Source organism: Ptychodera flava, chromosome 13, assembly GCF_041260155.1.
Source record: "Ptychodera flava strain L36383 chromosome 13, AS_Pfla_20210202, whole genome shotgun sequence".
Taxonomy (NCBI): Eukaryota; Metazoa; Hemichordata; class Enteropneusta; family Ptychoderidae; genus Ptychodera; species Ptychodera flava.
Genome location: NC_091940.1, coordinates 26973791 through 27001523, shown reverse-complemented (window position 1 = coordinate 27001523; position 27733 = coordinate 26973791). Strand labels below are relative to the sequence as shown.

The window sequence follows — 27733 nt, the reverse complement described above, 5'->3', positions numbered from 1 at the left end:
GCAGACGATATTGTTTGTAAAAAATTAATATTCTGTAACATTCATATTAATAATTTATTAATATTCATAATCATTTTTATGATAATGATAGGAAAAAATCATCACAAATAATGCCTAATCGACCTGTGGTGCCGCCAACTTAAAGTCTGCAAAAATGATGTGATTATACTTTTGTATGGGTGGGAACTTTGGAAATTGTCGCGCAGTAGATGCAGGGCCTAAATGCGAATGTTTGTCGACACCAGTGGCTCTTCGAACCACGTGACAGTCGCAGCTACATATGAAGATACTCGATGAAGTGTACGCGGGACAGGTGCCTACAAGTATCCGGTTTGCGCAGGCTGTGTGCGCTGGCCATTAATTATTGGCAATTTGCCAAATCCACACACATACGATGATCGGCAGCACTCAGCAAGGTGGGCGCAGGCCGGGTGAAACCATACAAAAAAACATTCCGAGGTTTTATTTGTGCTGAAATTTTTTTTTCGTAACCTTTACGTGGTTTCGTTACGTATCGTTACGCACTAATCGTGCTGATAATAAGGTTGGCAGTTTTCTGTTACAGTGATGATCTCTATATTTAACATTGTTGGTGTGGTAAAGCACCTTGCCTTTGCGTTACTGGTAAACAAAACGTATCAGTTTGCCCGTCGTGGCATTTGTAATAAATATCTTAATGTCCGGTCCCAATGACTGTGATTTTCTAGATGGACCATAACTTTAATAGCACTGCGTGGCAGGGCTGTGTTACTGTGTTACCGGCTATGTGGTGGGATGGGAGGCCTATATAGCCGGTAACCCACACCCCTGCCACACAGAGCTTGGTCATTACAAACTTCAGAGCTTTTGATTACAATTTTGTAATTACTGCATATCAGTTAAATATTTGCCTCCCGCGAAATGTCATTTGATACCGAGGCCTCGGATGCCCTCTCGATATCAACTTACATAAAGCCTTCAACTTGATAGGCGGACACGTAATGATGAACACACCCTCCATTTGTCATCACTGATTGGCTCTTCCTCGATATACCGGGTCGTGCCCACCCTCGACAACCAATCAGAATGCCGATGCGTGAGCCGGGCCGCGCGTTGCTCTTCACGAGGCAGACTAGCGACTGACCACAACATTGACGTATAAACGCGGGGCCGCGGGAGAAAGTGAGGCGAAACCGTTTTTCACCGTTACGTGTTACACTGACTGATTGTAAACGAAGAAGAAGCTTTAAGGAATCTGTGATCATCTACAAAGTCTAAAATTACGAAGACTGGGCTGAGGTACGTGACAAACATCGAATTTGGTTTTTCCTCCTCGATTACTCAAGCTGCTGTCAATGCTTTACCGCACGGCACTATACTATTCACGCATAACAAACATGTCACATTTACGATCGATGTCGCAGCCGGATATTTTAAGTGTAAGATCGTACCACTACATCTCCAGATCGTAAAAATCAGGCAACGCTTGTAAATTTTGACAGATAATCAGATATCAAAGTGTTGCCAAGGGAATGGACCGCACCACAATTTTAAACACAGAGTTGTATAACGATGTTGATGCGGGCACGATGTAAAAATGTAACATTGGGTGTTGTGTTGTACTAGTAAATTTTCGCGGTCGCTGGCGATGTAACTTTGTGTTTCGGAGCTGGCTCGCTGTTGCGCCAGTTATCGTTGCTTTTGTTCAGTATTTTATTCAATATTTTCCTCATTCGTCTGGTGCTTGTCGACTCGATTGCGCGAATAATAGTTTCCCGACCTTTCCCTGTCCCACCATTTACAATTACATTGACAAGAAACGTAAGGTAAATGTTTACAAGTCGTTAACCTGAACGAGGTCACACCTCGTGTGAGAACACGCGTCTCAAAATATACAACCAGGAACAAATCTTCTATTCCCTAAGATTTTTACGCGCTAGATCATCCAAGATCCTTCAACAAAGTACCGTGACTGGCCGAGCAAAGTATTTCCTGTAAATTTCTGACCGTGAATACGTCATGTTCTGTTACGAAATAGAGCGTGGAGGGCCGAAGCCGAATTACTTCCCAGAGTTCCATGCCAGTTGACCTACTAAACGTGACATGCGTTATTCAACAGACTGGAGTCTTTTGAATGGAAATTCGGTCACGCGTCTTGTTACCCTACGACACATGTAGGTCACAGTCTCTTCACCACCAGTTTTTAAACTATTACCCCTACTGCAAGCACAATTAAAGCTTAATATGGGTTGGTCTTAGAATTTGTCATCCCTTCTCATTATTGAGAAGTTAACAACTTGCAATGCTTGGATAAAAATCGATGATTAATTGTTTATTAAGAAAGGAATTGAAGTGCTATATCAGAAATGTCAACTTTAAAATTGAAAAACGTTTGAACACTAATTTCCTGTTTGATATAATCATAACCATAATCTTAACTTCTTACATAGCGCATTACATATCTAAATATTTCAATGCACATTAGATTAAAAAAGTGAAAAATAACAGTAATAAAAATGTTCAATAAAAGCAACAAATTATAAAATCACAGAATGGTTATAATAAATATAGATCAAAATATAAAACTCATGTGTAAAATAACTTTGAAAGGTAAGTTTTTAACCCTACTTTAAAATTATCGAATGACTGACGAGCGCAAAGGTGTGGCAGTAAAGAATTCCACAAACAAGGTACACAAATTGAAAATGCTCTGTCTTGCAGTTGACATACAAAACAAAATTGATGAAAAAAAAAATCACCATAAGCTACAGATACACTGGCCCTGCAATCATTGAGAAAGATCTCTTCTGTCAACAATTTCGTGAGTAGATTTATACTTTCTGTCCAAATGTGCACAGTGCCGGGTGAAAGTCACTCATTCTGGTCACAGTCACCCCTTAAAAATTAAACTGATCTTAAAAATTCTTTGGGTAAACAAACTGTCACCTTGCATTTCCTGTTCCCCTCCAAATTTTAGTAGCATTTTGAATTGCCTGTGAAAAAACCTGCAGATTTGTACACCATGAAATTGAATGTAAGGGTTACAGATACCTAGAAATCAATTCCAGATAAGTTTAATCAGATGGCAGGAATCTAGTAATTCACTCATACACTTGATGCTGGCATCACTGTGCACGTGCCAAGTGTTTCATTATTTGAACTGCAAGGTCGTATCCATGGCAATGGTGACTCTGAGCTAGATTACAGTCAGTTGGACCATGTGAGTTTCGTTTATTAATTAATCAAAACAAATTCAACAAGGATGGTACTGGTATCAATTGTTTTGCATACTAAAATGTTACAACCTTACAGTCACTATAATTTTACGGTTGTGCTTTATCACAAAGGGTTGTAGAAATTGTATCGGATATTGACATCAAGAAATACTTCTTACTGTTGGTGTCAGTGAGAAAGTTCCTACCATAAGCATAACACATGTAAGCTTTCAGACCCACTATTCTGAAGAATTGGTCAGGTCCTCATTTATCACGATAATATGCCGGTCTTAAGGAGTGTTTCATAATACAGCGATAACATCCCCTCACTTGTACAGATCAGATGAGCCAAATGTTCCATGCAGTCTTGGCAAATTTTCATGAACGTATCTTTGATGATCCCATTAAACGAATCCTAAACTCTTTGTTATCATCAACTAGATTGTGTTGTCAGTGTCTTATCAAAGCAAACAGAGGCACGTGACTGTCAAAGTGACAGTTCAAGCAATGATCAAACTTAGTGCATGTAATGCGCCTGTTGTTGATAATGCAACATCACCTAATATTGGCTTTGAGCCAAAAGTGTGGCAAGGTTGACGTCATAACCTGATGTAGTATTATTGCCTATAATCTAAAACAGTCATCCAGATCACGGGACCAGTTCAAATCTGATTACGTTATCACTTATTTACTGGCAGCACATCCTGTACAACAGTAAAAATTAAATTTATTGATACAAAAAAATGTTTACTGTATGTATTACATAGACATGTGTCCCACCAAATCATTATATATTAATGTATGCCCTTCCATAAAACATGGATTCATCACCAGGAAGTTTTAAATTTGTTTAAATATTTACAGAAATTTCAAAACTTTACCAAAAATATTCGCTACTATAGAGTTGAAAATTCTTCAGCTCAATGTCCTTTTCGGCATAATTAACCCATATCCTGCCAGGCCTGTGACTTTCCCATCTGCGCAGTAAAAAAAAAATGTGGAACCCAAACCTCTATTAAAGTATTATCACCCAGTACTTGGCATGTAATGGTACAGTAGTTTACACTAGTATAAATCATGTTTTAGTTTACAGTATCTGTGTTTTCAGGGGTTTTCAGGTGCTGAAGTTTTTGTTAAAATGCAACTTATATAGGACATGTGTATGGATCACTAGCCTATACCCTATGTTGTTGCTTCGGAGGCACAGAGGCCAAAGCGAAGAAATAGGGTCTAGGCCATAGACGGTAGAGGGGGGGGGAGACTCTGTCTATGGTCAAGGCTAATGGATCACCAGTGTTAACCATCTCTTCCTACCTCCATGTTTTAAGTGACTTTACCTGATGAAATATGAAGACAGCAGGATCAGAGATAGAATTTGCGTGAAAGATATGTATTGTAAAATGTGAAGACTTTTTAATACTGTAGATCAGTTTGTGTTCTTTTTCGAAAGTTTGTTCTGGGGAATTGTATTATCATAATATCACCAATGTTTACTATCGGCATAAAGTTATCAGGGATCAGAAAAAACGGTTATTTTTATATAAATACATTTTCTGTGACACAGCATCATTTGGTCATAACATGGACTTTTAATATTAAATGCTGATTGTACGAGGAACCCAGCATATATTCTTGGATCTATTTAGTACCAACAGGATTTTAAGTACACACCTGGAGATTCACACTGTGTTTTGCACAACCATTTGATAGACAGTGATTTTCAACATAGAAAAATAGTTTCATGTTTGACTTTTCAAACAAAATCACTGAAAAGTAGGTGTACAGCATGTCAGATTTCAAAACTAAGCAATCTAATTTAGCGTTGAGGTATTTATGAAGATAAAAACATTGGTTTTTATGACTTTTTATCAAAAACTCAAAAGGTAGATTTATCTGGAGCTCTCTCCAGATGTTGGCTTGGGCGAAAGCAGTGTCTTGCATGAGTGTAGCAGCTGCTTTCTTGCTATTTTTATAAACCACCTGACATGGTTAAAACTTTTTTATAGAGGATTTTCATATATTTTAATGTGATTGAAAAGTGAAAGAATTATGAAAGATCAAACTTTGACATCATAATATCCATTGCACCAAATAAAACCTAACTGTACTTGCTTAAAAGGTTTGTAGTGTGTAGTTAAAGGCGTCCTTCTCAATCCCAGGTTCTCGCATTAGCAAATGTGTCAACAGCCATTAACAGTTTGTCATTCTTTGTTTTCCATTGAATATTTCATCAAGTAAATAATATTTATATTAGATAAATCTGATTATTGAGTGGGGGTTTAAGACAGATACCTGAAATTACTACATATGTAATTTCTTTATCTCATCTTTTTGTGTGTTTTCCAGTTATGAAACAAAATAAACCTTTGGCATTGTCAGGCCAACCATATTTTCAAATGGAAATCAAACAACGACGTGTCCAAACTGCACTTTGTTACCGATTGATGGGGTTATACCTATAGAAATGGTGTTTGACAGCAATTATAACATAAATGCCTGACAATTTGTGAACAGATTGGAACATTGAAATCACATGATATACTTGATGCAGTTTGCGGCCAGGTATTTTTCTAGTTTTGAAAGTTAAAGGTTTGTGGAAATCAGCTGTAAAGCAGAGTTTACGACGGTGGATTGTCAATATTGTGCATGCAACAGAGTGACTTTTGTAGAACTTGTTATACATGATATCTGCAACAAAATTATGTAGAATATTCACTTTGGCTTAACTCCTTGACGACAATGTTTTTTTTCACTATTTGTTTTGACCAGACCTACGGTGCAGTTTACTTTTCATGATCTCAGACATTTAGGCAAAAAAAAGATCGTTTCTGGTCACTGCAGCGTCATGGCTTTTTGGAGGGTTACACTACTCATCAGTACAGCATGTCCAACAATGCTAAAAAGAAAACTGTTGCATCAATAGTGCAAAACCAGGAATAAAAAATCGCCGCACCACTTTTGCTGAATGTCAAGGACCAGAAACTTTTTTTTGCCTTACAATGATCTAAAATACTATCATAACTGATAAAACTGATCTGCTATGATAAGTCATAGCTATAGTTTTTCTCAGTATGTTTTATATATATATACATGTATATATATATATATATGAATAGGCAATGATGAGTCATTAACTGTCTTTTTGACCTGGTTTAGTTTTTTGATATTTTATGTATGTTAAGATACATATAAATAAAGCTGCCATGATAAGTTATGGCTATATTTTGTCTCAGTGTTATTTTCATTTTATATGTATAAATATATAAATATGAATATGCCATGATAAGTCGTACCTGTTTTTCACTTGGGATGTCGTGTTTTGATAATTTATATATCATATATTATGTGTATCTGCCATGATAAGCCGTAACTATACACCTATACATCGATATCATTAGAAATAACATTTTGTACACGTACACAGAACCTTTGTTGTATTTCATGATTAACCCTTTGAGTGCTATAATTTCTTCCGTCAAATTTTTACTGCAACATTTTACCAATCCTTATGAATTTTTGTGATACTTTTGGGTCTAAGGGACAACATATTCCATTAGCTACAGTCTTATATCAAAATTTTGGCAAAAATCTGAAAAAAAATTTGATTGGTATATATTTTAATAGGGCGACAAACACTATGGCATTCAAAGGGTTAAAGATACCGATGAGGAAATGATTCTCAGGGCTGACTACTCAATACAGGCTGTTGGCAAGTTTTACACGTGGCATTCTGATATGAGATTGGAAGTATAAAACTGTATTTTTTACCACAAAACAGAAAGACTGTATTTGCCCGAAAGTGACAGCCAGCTAAAAGGAGATGTAATATACCTGACAGCAGGGTTTGAAATACTTGGCAGCTGACTACATAGAAGTATGCATCTGATGCAGATATAGCTTAATTACCAATATCATTACTATAATGATGTGTACACTGAAAATAGTTTACAAAAATGCACTTTGATAGTTACATGTACCAGAACATTATCCTGGTTTTTGTCATTTTGACTGGCAAGATTGTTATTTTCTAAAATGATTTACTGAAATAAATTTATCAAAAATGTTGAAGGTATATTCGCGCCCTTGTGACAAATGTCCCCAAAGCGGACCCGTTGTCCCACATTCCCACATACTATGGGTCACCTCTGTGCACTCATGGTGTTAGACTGCAAGTAACATCTGTTACAGCCGATGGCCTTTGTTTTGCATGAGTATTTTGAGGCTTATAACGTACTTTCGAAGCTGTGGTTAAAAGTAAATAAAACGCTGCACTTGGTTGCAGTCTGGCTAAGCTGTGATTGGCAGCAGGTACATGTACATGGTATACTGCTGCAAATACTTGTCTGAAATTAAAACATGAGCAACACTGTTCTGGTAGCTTGAATTTCGCTTTGTGAAACTAAATTATAATAAAATAATACAAAATTTGATTTACAACTGACGCATGTTGTCCCCAAGATGTGCAAAATGTCCCAAAAAATAGATGGTAGTGGTTCACATGCAGTTCCCCTGGTTGCAACACTGGATATTGCAGCTGTGCGGTTGAACTTGAAAGCAAAGGTGATAAAACACAAGGAGACTGTGAACACAGCCATATGTTGATTCAAATCTTAGAACTTGCCTGAAATGATCGGGCGTATGACTTTGAAGATATTGTAAATTGATAAACTACGGGCAGCACTTTGAGATGAGCACTTTGACCATACTCGGATAGAAGCTGCAGATGCAAGTTTTAGATTTGCGACATGAACAAACTTGAAGTTTACAAAAAAACTCTCTATGCTGTGACGAAATGCAATACATCAATGAGTATGTTCTACAATCCACAGTCTAGTCACAGTTAGTGGAGACCTGATGACCTTGGTCTAGACTTTGACTCTTCATATCATCTGAACACTGTTCTAGAAACACAGCTGGTTTCTTTGTGATAGGGCTTGATGTTGATATGTTGGTAAACAACAGTTATTAGCAATCGTGAATGCTGTGCTTGTTGTTTACATGTCATTTTTATATAGTTTAATTACAGCATTTCTACTTTTGTTTTCGTTTTAACCCTTTGAGACCCATAGTCAACTTTTGTTCCCTTTATAGAATTTGACATTATAGCCAGCAACTTTTTTCAGATCCAGACAAGTTTTTGCCGATTTTTTCCAAAATTTTGGTCAAAAACTCCAGCCATTGAAATTGTATGTCAATTTTGTCCAACATTATCAAAAAATTACAGATAAAATTCAAAAAGATTGGTGAAATATTACCCTGAAATTTTTGTGGGGAAAATCACAGCACTCAAAGGGTTAATATTGATAACTGGAGGCTATTTTACCTTTAACCATGGAGGTTTCTACCTCTGTGCTTTAACAGACTTCAAATCTTGAATTTTTTTTTTCAAGTTTTATATATATTGCACTTACTTGTAACATGGACATCCATGCTTGTAACAAGTATAAACTACAAGGTATGACAAAATTGCTGTTTTGTAATCACCGTACAAAGGATGGGAAACCAAACTGGAAATGGATTCTCCATTTTGAAGTTGACATTTCTGATTTTTTCTAAAACAATGAATCACCAATTTATCAAAGTTTTGCAAGTTGGTCACTTTTTGATAATGAGGAAAATGGAATGACAAATTCTGAGACTAATCCATATCAAGGCTTGTCCTTGCAGGAGGGGTAATTCACACCTTTAGAACAATAGGCGTTTCTAGACCAGTGCTGAAGAAACAAACATGTGATGCCTGTGTGAAGTTAAAAATGGACAAGAAACTATTTTGTATCCAGGAAAATTTGTCAGACTTGCTCTCTGCTTTTAAAAAGTTGAATTGAGTTCAGAGAAACACAAGTATTATGTACATTTCTTTGTCGATTTTTCAATTTTGTTCAAAAATTGCAACTTTTAGACTATCACAAAAACAAACATGTTTTAAATTCAGATTTTGTAAACAAATGTTTTCATCTGTGCAGAGAACATTAGTGAGCTTTGTAGCTGAGTTTAAAATTAAAATTTGCTTGGTTTTTAGAACACAGACACTTAGGTATATGAATAATGTTCACAGAACCTGTAACTTGAAAATTTTTTACTGTCTTTATCTTGTATGCCAAGTGCAAATTCTTGTTCTGCTCCCAGAAACATGCTGAAAGACTATTAATCAACACTAAAGTGGCCACGGGTGTAAGTTAGTTACCACATGGAGGTACTACCTCCATTGTCCGTACATTTAGACTGAACTCTTATTGTGCATAGATCCTCGAGGCTCTATGTCTTGTGTTTACATTTGAATTGTAGTAGTAGAGACTAGAATTCAGTTGTCAATAGTAAGAATGCAGTTTCCATCTCTACAGGCTGAGTTGACAAGCCGAATACTGTGTATCTCAACATTGTATGGGCAATAAAACAAGAAATGTTACATATTAAAAAACAAAAAAATAGTGAAAAAAGTCATCAAAAAGTTACACCTACTGACCCATTATAAGATATTGTATTGACATATACCACGGGGAGCCCCTGTAACAATCTTGAGGATCCCTGTTGTCAAGAACTCTATAGCTTTGGTATACCAAACTAGCAGTTCTACACATTCTAAGGAACCCATACACTGATTAGCCGTGGGAAATAGTCATTTGCTGAAAATCATGCACCATTCTGTATGCATAATAATAAAGGCAGGATGACAACAAACTTTGAATACTAATAAACAATTACTTATCAGTGTTATCCGATGAACAATAACAGATAAACAACGGTGTTGCTGGCTGTTGATATCATGCAGACCTATTGTTCCACAGTAGACAGTGTCTGTGGCCTAATCAAGATTGTGCAAATTGCTTTTTTGAGAATAATACCACATAACACCACAAATTAAGCCTTATCAGATAAGAGGGAGACATAAACAAATAAACTAATAAACTTTTTGAGCTGCATATAGTGTGTGAAAAACAAAAATAGTGCCCCTCCATAAGTGAATCGGATGCCAAGACCTGACTGTCATATGCTTTTTGACTAATTGACGATGTTGCGTTGAAAAGCCTTTTTTTAATGCACAAATTTTTCATAGCTAAGAAAGTCAAAAATCTGCAGATGTTCATGTTGAAGTCCAAGGTCCGGAAAGATGCATTACCCAGACACATGGATTGTACCATTATCGAAGGGAGGGGGGAATAGCTGAATTCAAAGTGTGCGCCCCGTAGCTTGTTCTCTACATGGTGTAATTTTTTGTAATCCAGAAAATGTGGGGTTTGCATTTGTTTTAACGCTTGGAGATTTTATATTTTCCTGTAGGAATGCCATATTGAGCCATGATCAAGCTCTCTATCACTGGTGATAGAGGTACCGTGATCAAGCCACAAAAACAGAGTTTTCAAACTGCACAGGTGAATCCCTGATCGGGCCAAAAAGTCAAATTTGCATAACAAAGCAGTTCACCCTGGTGTGTACGAAAGGGATCTTCTCATGAAGTCTAATCTATAAAGACCCTCTAGCCTTTTGAATATTATTGCTCTGGTAACCCCATCGTTGAAAGGGCAATTCAGCATAATTTAACATACAAAGGAATAATATTTTAGACATAGAGTTCACCTGAGAACTCACTTGTCATGGAATTTGGCGGCAAATTGTGGAAAGACTAAATTTTTTTGTGAAATTTATAAATCAAACCAGGGGTTTATTCTTTTGGAACTTCCACAACTCAATTGGAAACACTGTGAGCAATGAAAGGGGCCCAGGGGCTGGCCATTAAAAAGAAAGGCAATTTGCATAAATTTGGTGGCTGCTGTCTGAACACAGAGCTAGGGGTACCAAAATTGGGAACAGTAGTGTTTTAAAACCAAGTTTATACATAATTGGTCATTAGTGAAGCAAACTTGGCCGAGGGCACATCAGCAGTCTCCTGACAGAGGAATCACTGAAACAGTGCAGGTAGCTTGGTGTTTTTATATTATCTCTTTCATTAAGATAGCAGTGTGTGAGATATTATATTTTCCATCATCAGGCAAATTGCTTGTTCTTCTGTTGTGATATCAGCATTTGATCATTATCATGAGCTTTTGATTATCCGAGAGAAAACTTTAGAAATTAATCCAATTGACATGAACGAGAATTGGTCCAAATGTTGGTGCATATTTTTTCCACTTTCATTCATTTTAGAGAAAAACTCTGAACATTGACCTTCATGGATGAATTTACAGCAGTGAGTGAGTTCAAAATTTTCAGTGACTCTATCAAGGATAATCGATAGATTGAAGCCAAAATTTTCTTGTTGTAAAAGTTGATCATCCTTTGAAGCCATGTATCATCTGCAAAAGAACTCTATCCTGAAAAAATAATTTGTGAGTTTGCAAGGGCTGAGTTTTGTTAATATATGTTGCTTATTCTCTGCAAATGAATGTCAACAGAAACCAAGTTTTTACTCCTAAAAAGTCAAGTTTTATGAAGGTCATACCATATTTCTTGATTTAAACAGTTGTCTTCTAAACAATGATAGAAATTGCATGTATACATAACAATGTTTCAGAATTTGTGTGAATTTTAAATTTTGCGTACTCTGTCCTGAATTATGACTGATTTCTGAACAGAAGTAAGGATCCATGACCTTCAAAAAATTTGCAATACTTTGCAACATTGACTAAGTGATTCCATAGTTTTGAAATCATAGTCCTATGTTATGACATAAGAAACAGCTTTGTCTTAGAATTTCATAATGATAGCAAGGGACTGTGAAATTGTTATAACTCTCTGTGTATCTTCCAGTAGGATAATCATCCCAAATTAATAGGAATCAATTACGAGAGCTTACGCCCTTAGCAGTTCTTCAAGTCCCTGTTGACAGGTGTGAATAAAATAAACCCCCTAATGAGAAAAAAATATTGACAAATCAGCTGAAAAATGGTGACTGTACTCCCTAAACCAACCATATTATTATTTTCAGACAAAATAATAATTAGGCTGCTTTACATTACTTCATGTGGAGCATTGAGGTTCTCTGTCTATTATCTCAATGTATGGAGCATATCCACTATCAATAGACGGTGAGCAAGCCGGTGTGGTGACGTGTTCAGAGATTTAAAAGTCAAAGGTCATAATAAGCCCTGACAGTGTGGCATCTGTGATTATACTGGTGTAATCTTGTGAACTGAAAGTCAATTGTCAATGATACAGAGCTAGACTCATTCCGTTTTGATGAAAATCTACACAAAAGTGAAATACAGCTCTATGCCACCCCTCGGTTTTTACAAGCTGTGGAGAACAATGAAATGCCACGGTTGTAGATGATGTGCATACAAGAACACACTGAACCTTTCACAGTCTTGATTTCAATTGCCATGCAGACATAAATGATACATCAAAATTGGCATAGACCAAAGTTACTAACAGGAGAGGAACATTTGAATGATTTCAAGAAGTCCTGAAAGACAAGTTTTTGCCAGTTCAAGCAAATTTGTGCTGGAAAATTTCTGTGGTTTAAACAATTTCAAGTGTAGGACGCAAAAAAATATTACATTCGCCTTGTTGAAGAGGATACATCCTCATTTATGACAGCCATGCGTAGCAACTGCTGAGCAATGATATTTCATCAATTCTCATTCATAGTTACATACTTTATCCGCAGTCACCACAATGAAAACACAGGAGGAAATATTGACTGTCAGTCAATATACGGGGCACCAACAGTGTAAATATGAGTCAATCACCAACTTTTTGCTGAAACTTAGGTGAAAAGGTGTAGGAATATTTATAATCCCAACCATAAGTATCGAAGCCAGATGACTTGCAAAAGAAAGTCAAAATCCTTGAGTTACAACACTTTAAATATAATAGGTTCATGGTCAGAGACAGGTTAAATTGATGTAATGTACCCATTCTCTACTTATAGTTATTTACTTTTTCTTTCTTCTCTTTCTGTTATACAGGTATGAATTCATCCAGCGGTATCAAAGGCAAGAAATCAACATGGGATGTCCCAGCATCGGATATGGCCCGCAATACTTTCAATCCCATCCGAGATATCGTCGACAGCATGAGAATTCAACCCAATCCAGAAAAGGAACTGATTGCACTCTCAATAGGTGAGCTACAGCTGGCATCACGGAACCATTAGATTGACTTTTGTCCCATCAAGTGCATATGTTATGCCATCGAGTCAAGTTGTATAAAACTAGGGAGGCATAAACATGTCCTGTATGTTGCATTTTAACAAAGACTAAAACATTTTAAGGTCCGTGGAAATGGACACTGCAAACATTAACATTATATTGGATGTATATTGGTTTTGGTTCAGTTGTACTTTTTACTGACTTAATTAATTGGCAGATGGGGAAGTGATAGGCCTGGTAAAATTATGGTAAGCATGCATTTACATAATAATTGAATGATCTATTCATATGGATGATCTGTGAAAAATCAGCACAACTTAGTGAAATTCAAATGTTTGATATAAAAATAATGGCAATTGAGTTTAGGTTCAGTAGCTTTAAATAGCATAGGTTGGGTCTCTGGAAACAGATATTTTTGGATAATGTGGGCTGTGTGTCGCCACAATGTCTGTCTGTTTGTCTGTTTCTTTGTATGTGTATATGTGTATCAATCGGTATTTCTGTCTGCTATTGACAAATTTTGCTCATCGTCACAAATTAAAAACCACTGGTCAGAATATCTTGCAATTTGCTAAGTAGCATCATCACACAAACTTAATAAATCTGATTACATTTTGGTAGATGTGCACTGCATAATTAATCGTCATTTGCATAATTAATGAACATACATTAGGCTGCAGCTGATGAAGTCCCCCACCAAAATTGATGAAACTATGCAGGTACTCAAACTGTTAAAGTTTAGTGGGTGTGGTTTACAGATTTTAAGTCTTTTGCAAATTTAGTAAATTTCCGTAATAGCGTTGATTGCGATTTCAGGTTTGTTATAGCTGTATGCGCGTGACTTTCGGACAACGCTGCCTTAAAATTCGGACAAACTTTGTTGTTGCATGTACGGCTGTTGTTGCAGCTTGTAGTCTGAGCTATAAAATACCACGAACTAGTGTGATTTTTAGTAACCATTGTAACACTACCAGGTTTTATTTTCGTCGTTTATGCGGAAAATGCAGACAAATATTTATTTATGCATTTTAATGAGAGAAAAACATGACATCATTTGCGATCAGTGCTATTGGACTCTAAATCAAAACTGAGGTCACCAATTTTGACTGGATCCCTGCTATACATTGATCATACTTAGGTCTACTTACTAATATGTGTGTAATTAGGTGATATAATCAATATTTAGAGCACGGATCTTGACCATACTTTGTGCTATTAATTGTAAGTTTGACGAGCATGCCATTCCAATTATCAGCTCATTTGGATATTTAATGAATTTCTGTAATCATGCAGTACTGAGTGTGCCAATTTTGACCAAACCAATTGTTATTCACGGTTCTTATTTCTAGTCATTTTAGACATTTTTCATGTTAGACACTTTACGAGCACCAGATTCTTATTACTAGCTCATTTGCATATTGAATAAATTTCTGTAATTAGGCTGCATACATTGTATCATTACTGAGTGCAGCAATTTTTATAGAACCATTGAGGGTTTTGCAAACAACAAGAAGTTATTAAAATAGATGTCATGACTATCTCCCATTCCTACCTCCATGAGAAGCCTGCGTGTCATGTGTGTATATGCCTATAACTTTACTTTTTCTATTTTATCAAGGAAACATCTCATTCTGGCAATTACCATCCCTATAAATCTCCTTCATCAACTTGTTTTACCAATCACCAATGCGGACGCTTATAACATTGACCAAATTTGTAATTTTAGAGGTTTGCACATATGCCTTAAGGTAGAATGCGCCTCAGGGACAGATATGCAGACTGAAATTTATAAAGTTCTTTTCTGATCTATCACTTTAGGGGTTCATTTTAAAGCTCTTGGTGTATTAAAGAAAACGTTTCACTGGCTTAAGCTTTTTTAAATTCCAAAATTATATTTTTCTCCATAGAGTTAACACAGGAATGATGGGCATTTTGAATTTCAAAAATTGGTAAACCATAGATAATTTATTTCTCAGACTAGCACCAAAATTTACACGGTGACCCCCAATTTTTATTCTTGATTTTGAAAGATGCAGAAAGATGTTTTGAAACATTCCTTGAGAAAAGGTTTAGCAAAAGTTAAAGTCTGTCACTATTGAGGCTACCACCTCAATACCTTTCTTTCATTTCTGATTTTTAATTCAATGAACACAGGTGATCCCACAGTCTTTGGCAATCTGAAACCATCAGAGAATATTGTCGATGCTGTTGTGCATGCTGTCAAAACTGGAACGGCCAATGGATATGGACCGTCTGTTGGTAAGTGTGTGGAAATTGCCGAAATTTGGAGGATATGTCAATCACTAGATTTATCTGCATGATTCAACTAAGGAGACCCTATTCTTTATCTGATGAGAAATCATGTTTTGCATGCAAAGCTGACATTCAAACCCTGAAAGTACAAGGCTGTAGAGTGTTTTTTCTTCATATTGTCAAAGAAAACAGAAGAAATATGAACTCTCAAAACATAAGACCTCATAGCAACATATCATGTTCCTGCGTCACCAGAGCAGAAAAACATTTCTACTTTCCGAAGCTGTTCTTTCATCAAACTTATGGGTGCAAATAACGCATGTGACGTGTGTCACAGTAACTCACAGGATGTATTATAAGTATTTGCTAATGTTAGTGCTGTATTTTTTCCCCAAAAATTTTAGTGCGACATTTTACCAATTTTATGAACTCTTCTGTAATTTTCCTGATAAATTTGGACCAAATGAACACACATTTCATGGCCACAGTTTCGATCAAAATTTGGTAAAAATTTGACAAAAATGACTGAGGTATATTTTATAAGGGTGACAAAAATTGACATTTGCACTCAAAGGGTTTTAACTTGACAGAATTCATCAAATGGTAGTAATTTTAAGTATGCAACTCTTTAGATAATGTAATATTGACAGTAATGACAATATTGAAGTACCTTGTATTGCGCATTATTTACTTTTTTAGTGGAGGGAATAATTTCTGTATGATTCAAAAATGTGACTTTATGGCAAACTGACGCTCCGCATACTGTTTTGTCATCTTGTGCACAGGTTACGTGGAAGCCAGAGAAGCTGTAGCTAGAGCGTACAGTGACGCAAACGCTCCAGTCGAAGCCAAAGATGTCATTCTCACCAGTGGCTGTTCAGGTGCAATAGAACTTGTCATATCAGTGTTAGCCAACCCAGGACAGAATTGTCTAATTCCCCGTCCTGGTTTCTCCATCTACGAAACTATCGCACTGTCCCTTGGGGTCGGAGTGCGCAGGTACAATCTCTTGGTAAGTCAGGTTTACATGCATAGTTAGTTATCAGGCTGTTTCCATAGTGATAAAAAAATTCAAACTGCTTCAATTTCAGTGTGCATCCTTTCGGCCATCCACACATGGTCAGAGGTTATCACATGTATGAAATACATGGAAAAAAGTTTTGACAATTCGGATGCAAGTGCTATATATCTTTTGATACTGTGACCTATATCAAGATGCTGGTAGCTTTGAAAGCTTGTCGAACTTACCATCCACCTGTTACTATTATTTTGTCAAGAATATAATGAATTTATTTTATCTCATGAAGTATTGTTTAGTGCCAAATAATTATAAAAACAGCACTCATTAAGATTGTCAAGATAAGAATCTTTGGCACACTGAAGTTACAAAGCATATTCTGTCACATAATAGGCAACTGATATATGTTCAGAGTGTGTACATTTAGTATGTATCTCAATGTGTGTTTGTTCTGTATAGTTTATGCTGGTCTGAAAAATAGCTGCCCTCTTCAGTTGTCTTGCTACAACATGCTGTATGCAGAAAAAAGTGCAGATCATGGATTTCTGTCTTTCTGGTCTAAAGAAAAGGATTTTCACACCATTACCGTACTCGTCCGAGTATAAGCCCGGCTCGGCAACACTAAACAGCGGTAAAACTAGGGGAGGGGCTTATACTCGAGCAACCCCATGTTATCTGGCATGGACGTTTAATTTATGCTAATTTTATGCACGATTTTTTCCAACACCACTCGATCTTTCTATCGTTTTCAAAATCGACTTACACATCCAAAGAAATTGATTGTACAATCTCTGAATACAGAAGTGACATTTTGGTAAAATTTCAGCGTCGAAAAAAACCCCTAAACTTCAAACAAGGACGTCATGTATGCTGCTGATCAACAGTAATGTGAACAGGCATGCATTGCCTACACGGAAAGGCAACTCAATATTCCAGTATCAAACTATCTACACCTTATGAAAACAACAACATAGCAGTGAAAATTGTAATAGTCACCAGGAAAAGTCTTCACAAATGAAAGGATAATTGCTTCAAACAAAAGAAACTGCATGTTTCAAGCATGAAACATCGTGGACGTGAATGAAAATAAACAATGGCGGACCGGACGTGAGTGAGACTATTCTATTTATGCGACGGGGGTGAGCAGGGTCAAAGAATCAGGAAAGTACTGGAGAAACGTGTCATTTTCCTTACGATGCTGTCAACGGAACTCCAGTTTCCCATGTTTTAACATCTTTTAATAGTTTCTTTATTATCTAAAAGTAATTTTGCCAAGTTTAATGACCAAATATACTCTCCTACCCTTTCTGTATGTGAGTTACACTAGGGTAGGGGCTTATAAACGGATGTAATGCATTTTCTAAAATCCTCTGAAATCAGTAGGGGGGGCTTATACACGAGCAGGGGCTTATACTCGGACGAGTACGGTATATGTATGGTAACGCCCATCCATCCATCCACCCACTTTTTCTTGTGCAAATTTAAATGCAGTTGGACATATGGTGTTACCAGCCACCAGAGGGCGCAATTTACATTTCCTGCAAGGTGGTTTATGAAATGTCTGATTTACCTCAAGTTCATGGGCCATGTAAGTGAACTTGATGAGACTGATTTAACCCTTTTCCTGCCAGACAGTAATATCTGTATTACTTCCCCATCAGCCAAGTCAGTAAAAAGTGGTATTTAGCCAAAACATGACGTATTTTCACCCGCTTGGCTTGGTATGTTATAGCATCTTTTGTCCAAAAAAAATCAACTTTACATTATTATGTTTTCAACAGCCTTCAAATGTACAGTATTATGTTAAAATACATCATATTGAATATGTTGTGTTTCATTAATTTTAACCATCTTGACCTGGTGGTGAAATATGGACTTGGCAGGAAAAGGGATATACACGTGATTTTCATAACAAATGTTCATGCATCTTTTCTCCAAAGCCGGATAAAGACTGGGAAGCTGATGTAAGTCACATGGAATCGCTGATTGATGACAACACAGCATTTATCATTGTTAATGATCCGTCAAACCCGTGTGGATCTGTCTACTCAAAAGAACATTTACAGGACATTTTGGCTGGTGAGTCTATACACTTTTGCAATAAACTATTTCTTCTCTGAAACTAAATATAGGGCCTGACTTGGAAATTAATCAAAAAAGGCATAATTGTTTGTCAAATTATTGTTTTGACAATTTAAGGAATTTTTTTATATCTACATGCCACTTCTCTAAGCCATTTTCAAAATTTGAAAGATTTTCATTCAGAATTGAAACTTTATCAAGAAAGTGACGTGGTTTGTAAAAATGATTGCAACGTGCACTCTCAAAGTTTTGTACATTCTGTGTGTAAAAATAGGCTTCGACAGATTTTACATCGTCTGTATTTAACTTTCTCATAGTAATAATCCATGTTAGTATCAGGATATACACAACATATCGGTACTGAGATAGTCTGTCCATCTTGATGTTAGATAGTCATAATCTTTTATTAGTCCCCACGGACACCGTCCGGGGGGACTTATAGGTTTGGTCATGTCCGTGCGTCCGTGCGTCCGTCCGTCCGTGCGTGTGTGCGTCCGTCCGTCCGTCCGTTCACGCAGATATCTCAGAGATGCCTGGAGCGATTTCATTCAAACTTGGTACAAGGATTACTTCATATGTCATACAGATGCACGTCGATTTGTTTGTGATGCGATCCAATATGGCTGCCAGGCGGCCATTTTATTATGATTTTTTCATGTACAGAGCCATAACTCAGGCATGTTTCAACTGATTTTATTCAAAGTTGGTACAAGGACATTGACCAATGTCATAGATATGCACGTCAATTTTTTTGTGATACGATCCAATATGGCCGCCGTGCAGCCATTTTGTTACGATTTTTTCACGTACAGAGCCATTACTCAGGCATGTTTCAACAGATTTTATTCAAAGTTGGTACAAGGACATTGACCAATGTCATAGCTATACACATCAATTTGTTTTGTGATACGATCCAATATGGCCGCCGTGCAGCCATTTTGTTATGATTTTTTCATGTACAGAGCCATAACTCAGGCATAACTCAACCGATTTTATTCAAACTTGGTACAAGGATATTGACCTATGTCATGCACATGCACATTGATTTGTTTTGTGATACGATCCAATATGGCCACCGTGTGGCCATTTTATTACATTTTTCATGTCCAGAACCATAACTCAGACATGTATCAAGTGAATTTATTCAAAGTTGGTACAAGGAGATTGACCAATGTCATACATATGCACATTAATTGTTTTGTGATACGATCCAATATGGCTGCTGTGCGGCCATTTTGTTATGACTTTACATGTACAAGCCATAACTCAGGCATATCTCAACCAATTTTAATCAAATTTGCTACAAGGACATTGACCTATGTCATACATATGCATATTTATTTGTTTTGTGATACGATCCAATATGGCCACCGTGTGGCCATTTTATTACGATTTTTCCATGTTCTGAACTACAACTCACACATGTATCAAGCGAATTTATTCAAAGTATTTTTATCACAGACCTAATGAAGAGGACTCTATCCTCTCTGAGGACCTGTAATCAAAGTACCCATTAACAAGTGGGGACTGTGTCATCAACGATGACATAATCTTTTGTTACATTTAACTTAATTTTTTTCTGCATCTTAATATTTTTCAGTCGCTGAAAGGAACAAGCTTCCGATCATGTCGGATGAAATCTACGCAGACTTTGTTTTCCCTGGTGAGAAATACTACAATCTTGCATCGTTGACAACAGAAGTACCCATACTGGCGTGTGGAGGTCTCACAAAGAGGTAACTAATACAGTGCAGTCATTTAGAAATGGATAAATGCAACAAAATATGAGTGATATGGTGCTACAGTTGTGCTTTCTGAGACTTACAATATTTTTATGTAATAGTTATATCTGTTCACACGTGGGACACTACACTATCGGAATTTGTATGGAGGATGTTATCAGAAATAAGATTAACTTTTAATCAGTGTTGTAGTATACCATCATGACAATGCAAAAATATTTTTCAGAATTTTTTTATTAAACTTGTAGAAATAATTATTGACAACAAAGTCAAAATGGTCCTCTTTTACCACCAATGATAGAAATCGCAAAAATCACAAATTAAAGGCATTGAACATAATTTGAATGAAATCATGTGGTTCGATGACCCTGCTGTGTTTATGATTCTTAGTTTACTTACATCAGTGTTCACCTTTGTCACATGCTCCCTCATTAGTTTCACTGTATTGTGTAACTTCAAAAATTCCCCATCAATACAAGGACCAAAAGCTGTAACCTTTGATGGATTTTTTCACTTTTTGTGTTTTTAGTTTCTTATTCTACTCCCTAACCCTTTCTCCCCCAGTTCCCTGTATACAGGTCCAACTTTACCATAGAAAACAATGGATTTGGGACAAACCATGGTGGTGAAAGGGTTAAAGCATGTTGAGATATAGTGTACACAGTGTTCAGCTAGTCAACTCAACCTGTACATTATTGTGAAAACTTTATTAGTCCCCACGGACACCGTCCGGGGGGACTTATAGGTTTGGTCAGTCCGTCCGTGCGTCCGTCCGTGTGTGCGTGCGTGCGTCCGTCCATTCACGCAGATATCTCAGAGACGCCTGGAGCGATTTCGTTCAAACTTGTACAAGGATAGTGCCCTAGTACCTCATACAGATGCACGTTGATTTGTTTCACAATGCGATCAAATTTGGCCGTGTTAGAGGACTTTTTAGTTTTCACCTCCATAGACTCCCATGTATAAGGCAGACCATAGACTCCATGTATAAGGCAGTCCATAGACTCCCATGTATAAGGCAGTCCATAGACTCCCATGTATAAGGCAGTCCATAGACTCTCATGTATAAGGAAGTCCTCAGACTCCCATGTATAAGGCAGTCCATAGACTCCCATGTATAAGGCAGTCCATAGACTCCCATGTATAAGGCAGTCCATAGACTCCATGTATAAGGCAGTCCATAGACTCCCATGTATAAGGAAGTCCTCAGACTCCCATGTATAAGGCAGTCCATAGACTCCCATGTATAAGGCAGTCCATAGACTCCCATGTATAAGGCCAAGAAAAATAAAAATTTAGTTTCTCATTGTATTCATATTGCAAAAAGGATGCAGTGACACAGTTTTTAGTCCCCACAGATAAAGTCCAGGGGGCTCATAGATTGGGTCATGTCAGTCCGTGAGTCCATCCATGTGAGTCTATCCGTTCACGCAGATATCTCAGACACTTTGACAAATGTCACGTGACCTTGGTGACCTTTGACCTCGAATATACATATTTGTCCATAACTCAGTAACCACAAGTGCTAAACCTTTCATATATGGTATGATGGGACACCCTATGATGCCACATATTGTACCTCATTAATTATGTGCATATCTAATTTTGAGCGAGCCAATAGAGCTAGAGGTCTGATTTTTGGTATATATGGATAACTTAGCAATACAATTTTTTTGACAAAATGTCACGTGACCTTGGTGACCTTTCACCTCAAATATACATATTTGTCCATAACTCAGTAATCACTAATGCTACACCCTTCATATTTGGTATGATGGGACACCTTATGACGCCACATATTGTTCCTCATTAATTATGTGCATATTTAATTTTGAGCGAGCCAATAGAGCCAGAGGTCTGATTTTTGGTATGTAGGGATAACTTAGCAATACAATTTTTTTGACAAAATGTCACGTGACCTTGGTGACCTTTGACCTCAAATATACATATTTGTCCATAACTCAGTAACCACAAGTGCTACACCCTTCATATTTGGTATGATGGGACACAAGGTTACTCACACCTTATGACGCCACATATTGTACCTCATTAATTATGCGCATATCTAATTTTGAGCGAGCCAATAGAGCTAGAGGTCTGATTTTTGGTATATAGGGATAACTTTGCAATACAATTTTTTTGACAAAATGTCATGTGACCTAGGTGACCTTGACCTCAAATATACATATTTGTCAACTCAGGAACCATTAATGCTATACCCTTCATATTTGGTATGATGGGACACCTTATGATGCCACATATTGTACCTCATTAATTATGTGCATATCTGATTTTGAGCAAGCCAATAGAGGTAATGTATGATTTTTAGTATATAGGGATAGACTATAGGATAGAAATTTTTTGACAAAATGTCATGTGACCTCGATAACCTTTCACCTACAATACACGATAATGTCAATAAATAAGTAACCACAAGTGCTATGTCCTTTATATTTAGTAGGATGGGAGACCTTATGACAGCACATGCTTTACCTCGTTAATTATGCCCATATATATTGTGGGCAAGCCAATAGAGCTAGAGGTCTGAATTTTGGCATATATGGATTAATTAGCAATACAATGTTTTTCTTTTCAAAATGCCACGTGACCTGATGACCTTTGACCTTGAATATGCATATATATGCATAACTCAGTAACCACAAGTTCTTTACGCTTCGATTTTGATAGGATAATAGACCTTAAGATGTCACATCTTGTACCTCATTTATTATGCACATATGTATTTCTTGGCTGGCCAATACAGCTAGAGGTCTGATCTTTTTTCCTGATTTAGAACCATAACTTATACATGCCTCTTGTTTCAAATTGGGAACAATGACATAGACCTATGTGTCCATAGATCTGAACATATACACTCCAGTGATACTTCTTAATGACCTCATTTCCCTGCCTCATCAAGACTAATACTCCTATTACAAGTTGGGACTATGTCATTGACAATGACTTGTTGTTATTGCTAACGGTGAATTCTGGTCCAGACTAGAATTCATAGGTAAACAATAACAGTGCATTTTACACCTATAGATGAAGTTGTGATAATCTAGATAATAGCTGTTTCAAAATGCTTTGGGGAGTAGATCAAGAATGTACAATTGATATAAATTATTTCTAGATTTGCTAAAAACTTATCATCATCACCTTTTACTGTACAGGTATCTGTGTCCCGGATGGAGAACTGGGTGGATTATTGTTCATGATCGTAATAATGTCTTCGATAAAGAGGTAATACTTTACAGCAGGCCTTCTTTCTTCAATGTCTTTTTTCTCAGTCACCCAATGTTTCAGTGTTAAGGTCCAATCACAGTGTACAAAGGCAATACGGGGATGTATCAAAATCTGTAGATTAGAAAAGAACAAGCATGTAAATTCACCCCCATTCACCCCCTAAAATTCTTTGTGAAGTCCATAATCACTGTTGATGACAATGGGTTTAGGCCAAACCATTGTGGTAAAAGGGTAATGCACATTCGGTCTAGTTTTTTTAGAGGCCGAGGTTAACTTCCTCATAAGGTTTCTAAGTTTATCTTTTTTGCCAGTCCAAGGGGGCTTATGTTGAAAAGCAGACAGTGAAAAATGTGTTTATTTTCATTTTGATTCATATTGAGAAGTAACTTTTGCCCAATCAAGTCAATACAATGAATATCAACTTTTGAGTTTCAAAATCTTCACAGAATGATCTGTCCATAATAAGTCAATTATTTTTTTCATCATTGAAATAGCAAAAACCAAATGCATATTCCATAACATAAACTATTTCCAGACACCACAAAGTGCCACACTTTGCATTTTATGGTTCAGACAATTTCAGGGGACCCATTGGATGATTTCAGGAAAATGTCTCTTCCTCTGTTTGTGTGTTACCAGCAAGCTGTCAGAAATAGTCCAGGATAGCAATCAAATCAAATCTTGCTATAGATCAGGAAAACAATAGATGCAGTTGCCCAAAAACCTTTACTACCCAGTCAATTTGACGTACGTTCCATTCATTTATGTAAGGTGTATAATGATAAGTTATAATGAAAATCCTGCAAATGATGCATTTTAGGACATTAGTGTCACTGTGCTGATGTCCTCACGCATGCATCCTTTGTGGTATTTCTTTCTGTATCTTGACGTTTAATTGTTTCACACCCACAGGTTCGTGATGGATTGTTGCGTCTGTCACAGCGAATTCTTGGACCAAACACACTGGTACAAGCAGCCATGAAAAATATCCTAGAAGAGACTCCCCAGCATTTCTTTGATAAACAATTGAAGTTGTCAAAGTAAGTATTGTCTTACATGGGTATTGTATACACAGTGTACAATCCAGATATTGGAAGGCTACGATGCAAATGTTTGAATACTTTCATAGTTATCATATCTTCCACTGCCACTTTATAAAATATTAAGATTTTAATGTTAAATATGTGCCACAAACTATCTGTCTATCTATAGATAGATAGACAGATAGATAGATAGACAGACAGATAGATAGATAGATAGATAGATATATAGATAGATAGATAGATAGATAGATAGATATTAACATATTGAGTGAGTGAATAATCCCCTCAATTGGAAGTGTCAGATACAAGGCAATGTGATTTGATGTCACCATTGTGTGGTTTTGTTTCAAAAATGGTTGATTTCAATCCTGATGTTCTCCAGTGTGAACGTATATTTTTTTGTTAAGCAGCCCTGCCTGTGGTTTGTACTGGTCATCTGATAGATTTGTATCCTGGTGAATTAACCCCGAGAAATGTTTTTTGTTGTTGACAGAACAATGCACACCACTGTTACAACAGAATTAAAGACATACCAGGCTTGACGCCAGTCATGCCAAGGGGAGCCATGTACATGATGGTAAGTGTGACATGGCTGTGTCCATAAAAAGGCAACTCAATGCTGAGTTTTTTTATTGACTTTGGTTGTCCATCAATATACTTGTATCATGCCACGTCATGAGATCATCGATTGTGAGAAAAGTCGATCAAGTCTTGTCTGAATATTTTTTTGTCTTCGACGACTTCAGTTTGATATTAATAGATTTTTGAAAGACATTCAAGTAGAAACCTATCCCCTAGAATAACAGCAGCTTTTGTTATTGCCAACTATGGTATTGAAAGGGCCAAAAAGCCCTCTGCATATATTTATCAGTGACAGTAATCATATTATTGGATCACTTTATGCATTATGCTCCTGCGAAACTACAGTATACATGAGCTACAAGAAATTTCAAAATTACATAACTAATCTGGCTCAAGGATGTAATGTCTAGCCAGTGTTGTGCTTCTTTGAATTCCAAATATTCCCAAACATTCAGATGCATTTTACAAATGGAAGACATTCCCTGATCTGCTGTGATTACTGTACTTGACGACTGCGCATATTTATGAAACTTTGTTGTTGCAGTCAGTCTTTTGGATCACGATTTTTAACCAACGACTGTATCATTCTCAGTGTCATAATTGAGTATCTGGACAGGGGAAAAAAAAGGTACCTGGGTTTTCTTAACAAGCTGACGACATGATCATCTCCATCAGTAGTATAGCTGATGTGTTTAATGAAATATTGTGTTAACTGATATGAAAACAACATGTTAAAAGAGCTAGTTCAGTAAGACAAAAATCTTTTATTTGCAGGAATTTCTAGGACTCCCGCAACTCATAATCATAATCAATAACTCATTGTCCTCCTAGGGTGCTGTTGAATTGTAATATGGATAATACCGACCCAAAACTAGATCAATGTCAACAAAAACTAATGTTAGAACTGCAAGTAGCTTTGAACAGTGCGTGTTTTCTCTCTAAAATGATTTTTTTTTAAAAATCTTTTTCCAAGATTGGTATCGACATTGACAGGTTTCCAGACTTTAAAGATGATCTAGATTTTACCAGACAAATGATCAGTGAGCAGTCTGTTCTCTGCCTTCCTGGACAGGTAAGCACATGGCCGCATCAGTTTTAATTTTTCCACTCTGAGAACAATAACTCTGTACAGAGCTACAGGACAAACTAAGTGGTTTTACTGATACCCAACTCTGATTACGATATTAGAATTTGTTCTCTGAAATGTCACTTTTTAAAAGAGATGACAGTGACCACTATTTTCTTCTGCTGAAGTACTATTGGTGCAAAATACGAGGCATATTAGTATTAATTTATGCAAATTATATTAATGAGCATTGTTCCGGTATTGAAATTTTATGCTAATGATTCTTTATCAATGTGGAATATTCATGTGCCCCAAATCATGCATTGTATACTGAAGTATACAATACAGATTTATTGGCTTTGCCAAATTGTTAGATGATCAAGAGCAAGAGGGAAGCCTTGAGAAGCAGAAGATTAACCCTTAGAGCGCCAACATCAAATTTTGTCACTTGATAAAATACCCTAGTCAATTTTTCTCTGATTTTTGCCAAAATTTTGACAAAAAGTGTAGTCAATGAAATATGATGTCTGTTTGGTCCAAAATTATAAAAAAAATTCTTATAAATTCATAAAATTGGTAAAATGTGGCAATAAAATTTTGATGGGAAAAATTACAGCACTCAAAGGGTTAAACCAAGTATGCATGTATAGTATACAGATATGCCAATGGGTAAACATTGAATCATAATTATTGTGTCAAGCCATTTTCTAACTTGCCTTACACTTCCTTTCCAGTGCTTCAAGTATCCAAACTTCTTCAGGGTCGTGTTGACCTTGCCACAGAACCGAACTGAAGACGCCTGCGACCGCATCGCAGAATACTGCAAGCAGCACTACATCACGGAAAACGGCAAAGTCTCTGACTAAGGGATGCACCTGTGATGCTGCATTGACATCTTATGAGTTTGGGGATGGGGGGTGGGGGGTTGACATTTGGAGGGAAAGACTCTTACTTTGGTCGTAAAAGACCAAATTTTTTTAGTATTTTATGACATCAAACAATCGAATGGCTAACAAACTGTATTGTTTAAGATCTGATGGACTGGTTAGTGTTTATATCTAGGAGGGAAGTCATCTACCCATCCACCATGGATAACTTGCATTACTGACATTTTTACCAACCCCATGAATATTTCTTGATGACAGCACTTAGTGGCAAAATGCAAACCTTCTGTTTCGTGTATTTTTTTTTTCATTTCAACCGATGAAGAAAAGAACTTCAGATGTATAATATCTAATTAGCAAAAAAAATTGTTTTCTGTTATCGTAACAGAATGTATCACACAACTAACAGCTTTATGTTGCCTGTTTTGACTGTGATTTCTTCATGTTAGGCAAGGCATTTTCAGTCAAATGGCTATAACCTAATTTGAATACCATGGCGCAAATTGCAGCTGAAAGATTTTATATTCCTTCGTTG

The 27733-nt window shown here is 36.6% G+C and overlaps 2 protein-coding genes across 2 annotated transcripts in view; one reads left to right on the top strand and one right to left on the bottom strand.

Annotated features, from left to right (window-relative positions):
• LOC139148002 (testis-expressed protein 11-like) overlaps positions 1-9768 on the bottom strand; it is a 45152-nt gene extending 35384 nt beyond the window's left edge. Inside the window, exon 1 of the mRNA XM_070719258.1 lies at positions 9658-9768. The gene's annotated coding sequence lies outside the window, so the exon portion shown is untranslated. The remainder of the gene's footprint in view (positions 1-9657) is intronic.
• LOC139148003 (tyrosine aminotransferase-like) lies at positions 1116-27326 on the top strand. The gene is given in 11 exon segments (XM_070719259.1): positions 1116-1278; positions 13100-13255; positions 15437-15541; positions 16321-16547; positions 18494-18632; positions 20236-20371; positions 23551-23620; positions 24536-24667; positions 25160-25243; positions 26222-26320; positions 27049-27326. Coding segments are annotated over 10 exon segments (1278 nt in total). The 5' UTR covers positions 1116-1278; positions 13100-13101; the 3' UTR covers positions 27181-27326.
• Positions 27327-27733: the final 407 nt, after the last annotated feature.